Source organism: Aulonocara stuartgranti, assembly GCF_965226115.1.
Source record: "Aulonocara stuartgranti genome assembly, chromosome: 1".
NCBI lineage: Eukaryota > Metazoa > Chordata > Actinopteri > Cichliformes > Cichlidae > Aulonocara > Aulonocara stuartgranti.
This window is the reverse complement of record NC_138939.1, coordinates 4469134-4478633: the sequence shown is the minus strand read 5'-3', so window position 1 is coordinate 4478633 and position 9500 is coordinate 4469134. Positions and strand designations below refer to the sequence as shown.

Below are 9500 nucleotides of genomic sequence, written 5' to 3'. Positions count from 1 at the left end.
TCTTGGTGGGAGATGTCATTGCCCTCGAGTCAACATGATAGGTGTTTTTCATTTTACCCGTTAGTGGTTTTAATGTTGTGGGAGATTCATGTAGTCATCATCTCTGTTAGTGACCTCTGGCTGTCCTGGACTATTGTGTCCAAAGACATTCAAATACTCACAATGAGGAGCCTCTGCCAGCTGTTTTCCATGACGAGCAAAGAGCCAATAACAGCTACGTGATTTATTAGCAGGTGTTTTGAAAGAATTTTTACTTTTAATATATGAAATGCAGAGAAGATACACTAGTACGGGCTCTTTTTAGGCTTTAAATAAATAAAACTAGATATTATGTTACAACGTGTGTATGAAGCAACACTCCTATCATGAATCTGGTTGAAGGTCTCTAATGTCTTTAATAATATGTATTTTAAGACCTTTAAGCATGACAGTAACAAAAAATAAATAATAAAGCCAAAAACAGGATAAAAGGGGAAAGTGAATCATTGCTGTTATGTGTGCATCACTGTATACCATCAGGACCATCTGGGCCACTGTTAGCAGAGTGCAAGGAATCTTTAAATAGAAATCAGCTCCAGAGTTAGGAATGCAGTAAAACCTTGTCAAACTGTTTTAACCTGTCTGGAATCTGTCACTTTACCATACACAGCTGTTACTACACCCACACTGTTTTCATGACTCTTTGAAGTATGTTTACTTTCTACACTGAGCCGATCATTTTCAGGAAAGGCCTCATGAGAGATAATGAGAACCAAAGGAGAGTTTTTTGCTGCGCTTGAACACATGCTCTTCAGCTTTCTGCAGAGTCCAAGTGAGCGAGTAATGTGTGATGTGTGAAGGAAGACCAGACAGAAGAAGACGCATAAACACACGAGGGGTTACATTAAGACGTAGAAAGCATTGGCTATGTCATATGCATTACATCCTTCAGTCAAGGTCACCAGTGTAGCCATAGAAACACATAGATGCACATATACATAATACACAGGAGTTGCATGGGTGCATTTTCCCTGCACAAAAGGAGGTCTCTAGGAGGATGCTGAACATTTGGCACGAGCTTAGAGCTAAGTGTTTGTGTGTGTGTTCAGAAATTCATCCCTGTGTGCATACCAATGTGTATTACGTCGGCTATCGCTTCCTCTCTATTATTAAATCCCCCTTTTTTACAAGTAGTCTCATTTAAGAGTTGTACACAAAAACAACTGGAGCATACACAGACAGAAAGACAGATCACCTCTTTTCAGAGTTAAAAATACATGCTGTATGAGAAATATATCTACAAGGACTATGGGACAGTGTTACAGAATCATGAAGAGGGCATTTGTATATTCCACCTTAAATATTGTCCATCTGATGATCTGGAATTTTGAGAAGGTTTGTGGTTTCTCTGGTTGTTTAAACTCGACACACAAGGTGTTCCAATAAAAATGGAATATCTTTACACCGCACTCTGAAATCTTCAACTCGTAACAACATTTTTCTGCTTGAAACCAATTCCATCTAGCCTCTCCGTTGTTGTCCCAAGAATTCCTTTGACATGCTTCATCTATAGTCTCAGAATTACCACCCCACTGTGACCTTTGACCTTTAAAGCATCATTCTGGCTGCGTGGCGCATCATGTTACTGTTATGCTGCCTACATATACAGTAGATGGTGAATATGGCTTTCAGAAAGCACAGATTTTCTTTTTTTCTTTATCTGTCCTTTATCTTTACAAAAAAAAAACCATTATCAAGAAATGCCTTTATTCAGGAGCTTTTTCCCCCATATCCAGCAAACAACAACCCCCCACTGAAAGGATTTCTGCTCATACTAGAACTGCCTCAGGAAACATTTTTGTAGTTAGTTATGGCTCTGAAAAAATGATGTAACTGTCTACATGAGAGGCACAGTGGTTTAACAGTAGCTACCAAGAACCTTATGACCGCAGTCATCTTTATGCATTTTCTGACTCAAAAAGCATAAATGTGACTCACAGTAATTTGACTACATTAATGAACACTGTCAGAGTTCATTTCATCACTGTAGAACCACACGACTCCTAAATCAGCTTTTATTTTCATACTCTCTCAGAGTTACTACTGCATTCTTTTAACTTTACACTCAGCAGCTTCTATGAAGATTAAAGTGTGAAATGCCTACAGGGGGCGTTTTTTTAAATGCATGCAGATGTGTCATTTGGGTGTTTTATTAAGTGTTTGTAATGTCATGTAACAGTAATCGGCTTTGTATCAAACTGAAATTTTAATATTAACAGCAGTGTAAGTATAAATATTAATCCCCAACTCCCCAACCTACTCGTTTTTCTTTTTTCTTTTTCTTTTTTGGATAGTGATATGGCCAAAAACAGAAAGACCAAAGTTTCAAATAATGAGATAATGATATGTATGTCCAAGTAATCTCCTTGAGCTACAGACTCAAGCTTTAGACTACTCTAAATGCTCATTCAGAGTTATTATTTTTACAGTCATGGATTTGTATGTCAATGAGAGTGAACACCCCTAATATGGTCATGTTAGGTACACAGCCCTGAGTGTGAGCACTGAGACTGAGCTTAACGGAAGGAGGCAAAACTGAAAACAGAAAAATAAAACTATGAAGCTGGAAATGAGAACAATTAAACCAGTTTATTTCAAAATAAAACACATATTATTTATTTATTTAAGTATGCAACACACAATGATGTGCATTATACCAAATATAAATTCATCGTTCCCAGTTGTTTCCAGTTTGCTGCATGTCTTTAAACTGTTATTTTTTATGTTCAACAGAAACAGTACAGTCAGTGAAACAGTTGTTTAGTGAGGATATAAGCATAGTCAGGTAGCTTTAACCTCAGTCAAGAGGTTCTGTTTAGTCACTTGAATCACCACAGGTGTTTTCTACCAGTCATCTACATGTGCCCGTGCCAGCACACCTTCCAGACAGAGAGGACACACCACGAACTGTAACCTCTAACAGTTTCCAAACAGCTGTTATGAGAGGGGAAACCTATCCATAAAGATATTTTTGTACCGTAAACTGTAAACCATGGCATGGTATCTAAATAACTGCTTCTTCTTAAGGATCAAAATAAAACAGTGTCAACTTTTATTTTTAATTACTTATTTATGTATTTATTTATTACTCTGAGTAACTGGTATGGAAAATGAAGTGTGTTGGACCTGAAGATGTTTTGCCTCCTGGGTACACCAGTGAACTCATGTCACAAGAGGGTAGCAGGTGGAATTTCAGAAATAGCCACAATGTCAAAAATAACCACTCATACATGTCACTGAATGGTTAGTGGTTTAAACATAAATCAGGTGGTCAGTACGCATTCCTACACACATACACACACTCTGCTAGTATCTAACTCTATCTGACAGTAAGCCCCATGCTGTAGTGTGTGTGTGTGTGTCTACATGCATGTATATGTGCCTGCGTGCGGCCATGTGACACACCGTCCAGGATTGTCCAGCCTCCCCTTTTTGTGACTCGCTCGCACGGATCGTATTACTGGCTGCTCTCCCTGCACCGCTGAGCCCACCGCCTGTGCACCAATCACAGCCTGTCGTTATTTTACCTACGAGCACATGCATGCACGAACGCACAGACACAGGCTCTGACACACCACATCCCTGTGCTTCTCCGCTGCGTTCACATGCGTCCCCGCGTTGCGCTGGCTGCGCCAAGATGAGCGTGGTCGCCCCGGTACCATCTCACCGCCTGAGTGGGAGGGAGTGAGAGAGCGCAAGAGAGAGAGAGAAAGAGAGAGAGAGAGATTGTGTGTCTTTCCTCTCTCAAACCCAATCTTACCTTCTCCTGGAAGAGACCGCAACGAAGCCGTTTGTTTCGGCATCGTTCTTTTTTTCCCACCCCTCCTCCTCCTCCCGTTCTTCCTGCATCCCTCCCGTTATTGTCGGTCTCCCGGTTTTCAGAGACCGGTCGTGATTTTGTGGAAATAATTTTTTTGTATATTTTTCCCTGCTGGGTGTTGGTAGCGCGCAATTGGTGCGCGCTTCTAAAAATTCCGGCGAATGGTGGATTTGGCAAACATGGAGACGGTGGAGAAGGAATGCGGGGCCCTCGGTGGTCTGTTCCAGGCGATTGTCAACGACATGAAGGTAAATGAAAGTTTATTTATAAGAATTTGTTGCCACGGTTAAACACATGTGCTCCCTCTCTGAAAATAGCGGTGTCCTGCAGCCTATTCCCAGCTGGTGCTCTCAGATGGGCTACACGGTTAAAATACCTGAACACACGCCTCTCCTTGAAAGCTAATGCTGATTTGTCTTCTATTTAACAATGAGGTGAATGAATGGATGATGGCAGCCTTTTACTGACAGTGATGCGGCGGCCCGGTGGGTTATTGGTGCGATCCGACCCCCACCGCCTTCCTCACGCCCGGAATATTGGCTGCGCATGCAAACGTCAATCCATTCTTTTATTTTATTTTCATTTATTTTATTTTTTTAATGCAATCCTCAAATCTCAGTCCAACCACAACAACCAGGCACGATCACCGCTGTTTTCTCTCAGTCTGATCAGGTTTATGCATATGGATAATTTTGCAATCAATTTGTGCTAAATGTGAAGACCAGCTGGGTCTTATATCAAAGCCCTGTGGAAGTGCCCATATTAGCCTGGGACTCCATTCATCTCAACGGCTCCGTGGAGTGGCATGTATAATTGGCAAATATAATCAGATGTGTACCCCTGTCGTGACTGACACATTCCCTCACATGCACACGCCTGAATCTTCACCAGGCTGTCCTCAACCTAAGACCTGCAGCGACTGTGTAAGAATAGGTGCGCGCTCGACTGTTGCATGTTAAGCCTCCGTCGTCCTTGCTTTTCTGGTTACTCTGCGTCTCCGTGAGAGTGCAGCGTCATTGATTTTCTGTCAGGCTGATCCAGCGAGAAAACACAAAAGCACGAGAAGCCGCGCAGATACCTACCCCCTCTGTCCGCGTGTCTGTCTGCCCATACCGCGGCCTGCCTGTCAGTCAGTGATTCTGCAGCAACCGTGGAGTGGTTCGGTACCCACCCAAGCTGAATGTGCACCGGTGCTGCTGTAAGATGCTTTGGATGAAATGGTTGGAGATGCAGCCTCGGGTGTATGCCTGCTTGTCAGACGCCCATGCAGCTCTGCATGCTTTTCTGTCTGCCTGTCACCTAATGACACGCACCCTTCTCTGTATGTTCCACTAAAAACCAGTTTACATGCGTGAATGTAAAATACGTAAAGGTTTTTCTGTTGCACATTTCATTGCTATCTGTATGGCTTCACATGCTAGAGGTCACAGCCAATGCAGCACATTCATTGTGTTGTAAGCATAAATTATTGACTTTCTGTTGTGGGTGAGACATGTCGAAGTGACAGAAGGGGATATGATCCCGGATATCAATATCAACCCACGATCAGAGAGTACTTCCAATGGATCAGTTCTATTTAATGTAATTCAAATAATACAGGTGCATGGAGAAATGACATGACTGGCAAAATCCAGTCAATAGTGACTAGAACATTATGGACAATAAAAAAGGAGCATTCCTGTGATTTACTATTAATAGTGTTTAATGATAAAGCAGCAGAAAGAGTAGAATTTTCTGTTTGTAGTGTGCACATCTAAAAGTGATTGATGCCAAGAAGATTGAGAAGGGACTAGAATACCTAGATATCACTTTTTAAAAGTGAAATTCATATTGCAGTTGCACTTGCAGCAAATGCAATCCTCTTTTTTTATTTTGCTTTTAACATGGAGACTGGTCAATATGACTCAGACTAAGAGCAGACTACAGCGAGAGTACCACCATAAATCATGTCTCGTATTTACACTCAGCAATAAGCATGTGCAGAGATCTGTTTACAGTGATTGTAGATCCAGTGACTGAAATTTACACATGGCAGTAATGAAAATATTTAGCTTTGTGTGACGTATGATTAGAAGTTAGCAGTAGCAACAGTATGTATTTATACGTTGGTAATGGTTGAGGAATGTCTACTTAGAGTGTTGTAATTGGATACATATTCAGTGGTGATCATAAATCAGTATTTTCATGTGTCTTTACCAAGGATTTGTCATTTTTTTCTCTTAAGAGCTCATGCTCAAACATATGTGTACAGTACACATTGAGATGGGTTAATCATTGCTCAAAGAATAGGCTTCTCAGTGCATCAGTGTTTCATTTATTATTCATTTATTTTCTAATGCATCTCCCGTGGATGTTAACCGCCTAACTCAGAAAAATGTGGGTCACTAGAAATTGGGCTAAAGCACTCCTGACCTGATATAGTTTGTATGAATTCCTCAACCAGGCATTGAATGAACATTAGTGAAGGGATAAGAATCATTGAGTTATCAGCCCTCAAACTCTTTTTGATTCTACAGGAAACTCTGTCTTTAATCAGTGTTCATAGCTCACCAAGAAAGAAGCCGTTTGTCAAATGTAACAAATTAATAGTTTTTCTTGGAAACAAGCTGGTTTTGACAGCTTTGGTGATTAAATTGATGCATGACTTGTGCGACAAAATACACACTTCTGAGGAAGCATTTTTAAAATGCCAGTACATGATTTGTGCATAGTACCACAAACATCCACGATTCATATTTAGATTAGATTTGAATTAGTAAAAGACTTGGATACATAATTATATAATAATGTACAGTCATTTGTGAGCTACAATAAAACTGATCGTTATGTTTTAGACATCATATTCTTTAAAATGAAATACAGCACATTTAAAAGAAAAATGTGCTGATTCCTGTACACACACTGTCAAATATTTAAGAATATTCACCATCCCATCTGCATCCATGAACATGTGCACTTTGATCCAAAGGATTTGTATAAATTCGATGTAGTCTACCCTTTCATCCATAGTATTCTAAAATGTTACAAAGCTGTACAACTCCAGGCTTCTATAAATGGTGTTAATTAAAATGCAAATGTAGTGCAAATTAGAAGCCATACTGACATAGCAGTCTGTTTGATTTTTAGATCCTTATCTTTTAATTTAGAAGAAGACTAAGACTAAATTCATCATTCAAGTATTCTCACAACTACTCATGAATTATGAAAACAATTAGAAAATGAAGTGAAAGTAACTGTAAATTGCATACATAAACTGTATATGAACGATGTGCACACCCACCCTGATGTCACTCATTGTTTAGAAACTCCCAGCGAGGTCAGTGTTTTTACTGTTGGTGTCGTGGTGGTTTAAACCTGACACTGTGCTCCATGGATCGCCTACAGCTACAGGTAATGGTCTGCACCAGATCGTCCAAAAATGGTCATGTCACACGCTTGCTGATCAATGCATTTCATGCCTAGAAGAGGCAAACCATGGCAACTACACAATGGAACAGCAGGTCTTTTGCTGTGATACTGGGTTGGCTGATTTTACTGCACTGGCTCCCTATCAGACTTCCAATGTTCACATTAGGTCTCTGCACAGTTAAGCATTATATTAACAAACATTTGCAGCCATATGTCACCAGCAGGCCTTTCAGGTCTTCTGATCAGGGATCGTTATTCATCCCCAAATTTAGACAAAAAACTGAAGGTGACATTTGCAATCACTCTAGAATTCACTTCTCTCCCGTCTATGATCTGTGATCCCAATGGACTCATTCAAAAAGCAGCTTAAGACTCATCTTTTTAAACTGGTATTAGGGTAACATTTCATTCTATTTTATTGGTTATTCTTTTTTATTGGTTTCCTTGTTGGCTTTAAATTGATCTGAAACACCTTATATATATTATCCCACTAATGGATTCCAACTGCACATGACACATGGTAGTCCTTGCTCTGCTCTTTGGGCTCAGTGAGCTTGGAGCAACCTAGAGCAGGTAGAGGATTTCTGAGTGGCTCTCAGCAAATCTCCTGAGCAGAACAAGGATTATCACTGCCAGCTACAGTCCAAGACAGACAAGGGAATCTGAGGCTGAATGTTATGACAGCGACCTTGCCAGTAAGCCAGCTGGTAGAAAAACAACAGGCTCAGGAATGGACCACGGGTAGCTGTGAACAGAGACTGAAACCTCAAAATGTGAATTAGGAGTTTGTGCATCAGTATATCAACTACAAGTGTCATTGTTGTTTTGCATGAATGAAAAATAAAAACTGAAACAAAAGTTAGTGCTTATGTTTAAGAAACACTGAGGTGGTAAATGTCAAGCTCCTAGATATATTTTTTATGTATTTATGGGATATTTAGCTATTGAGATTTCTGTTGAGTTGATAAAAAATGAGTTGATAACTTATTTATATCTACAAATCTAAAACACTTGGACATCTGGATTTACGTGTGATATCAGGGTTGATCAGTATACTATACTGCCTCACAAGGTTTCAAGGTTAGTACATCAGATGAGAGAATGTTTGGTCAGGGCTTCTCCCCAAAGTTTGTGCACTCTCTCAAGATGCTGTGTCCTGCCAGTTCACGTTTTTTGTATAATTTTGTTTTCTGCAAGTGGATCTATAAGCCAGTGCCCTTAGGTGTCATTGATGGTTTTCGGTTTGCAAGATTCAACCCCAGCGTTCACTGTTTGCCAGCGTCAGCAGAGTGGATTCACGCAGTTTAGAAAGCACTTTTTCTTCCTCATTTCCATCATCTTCCTCTTTCTCCTCTTGCTTCGCCCTTCCTCTTCCAGTACTCAGCAGGTTCTCCACCCGAGGCAGTCAGTCACCCCTCATGCATGTGCACATGTGCAATCTGTATGTGCATCGTATATGTAAGCTGCCTTTGATCTGATGTAGAATTATTGAGGATAACTGTAAATTAATAATGGTGCACAGTGGGAGTTGCAAAGTAGCTCATAATAATAAAACAGCCACAAAGTAATAATGTTCTTATTACTGTGTACAAAAAATATACATGGGAAACGTTCCCATATACTCATACAGCTAATTCTGTGCATATCTCTCTCTGTGTGTGTGTGTGTGTGTGTGTGTGTGTGTGTGTGTGTGTGTGTGTGTGTGTTTAAGGGCATTGTGTAGTTGTCAGCAAATGTATATCCCTTGAGGGCCATGTCTCGCCATTTTCAAGTGAATTGTTCACACAGGTTACAGAGGGTCAATCTGATGAGATGAAGACGTCATGTTCATGGTCATCTGATTAAATCAGCCAGTGGATAATGTTTTCTTGACAGTGGCGGGAGGATAGAGTAAAGGAGAATATAATTTTATTGTCAAACTTGCTGTATTTCTGGTATCTGGATACTGCGCTGTGTCGTGCATGTTCAGTTCTTAACATTTTTTCTCCTTTTTATCAGACTTTAAAAATCCTGTGTTGCGCTTTTGTGATTTTTTTTCCCCAGTTAAAATTGGTTTCATTAAATAGTTTTTTTTTCCTTTCCCCCACTGCTGGAAAGACCTTGCTGGCAATCCGGGCATTTATTCCAAGAGTCATCTATGTAACACATTTATGTGATGTTTCAAACAAGTGTTTCTTCAGCTAATAATAATGTTCTAATAATCTTAGCAAGCATAGCACACTGAATATTTGCA

General features: G+C 40.1%; 1 protein-coding gene across 3 annotated transcripts in view; it reads left to right on the top strand.

The window, feature by feature from the left end:
- Positions 1 to 3640: 3640 nt before the first annotated feature.
- LOC309714950 (protein MTSS 2-like) overlaps positions 3641 to 9500 on the top strand; it is a 78930-nt gene continuing 73070 nt past the window's right edge. For 2 of the 3 annotated variants that reach the window (XM_082547693.1, XM_082547692.1), the window contains exon 1: positions 3641 to 4107. In XM_082547693.1, the coding sequence (XP_082403819.1) occupies positions 4021 to 4107 (87 nt within the window). In that variant the 5' untranslated portion in view covers positions 3641 to 4020. The remainder of the gene's footprint in view (positions 4108 to 9500) is intronic. The other variant, XM_082547694.1, reaches the window with a different exon arrangement.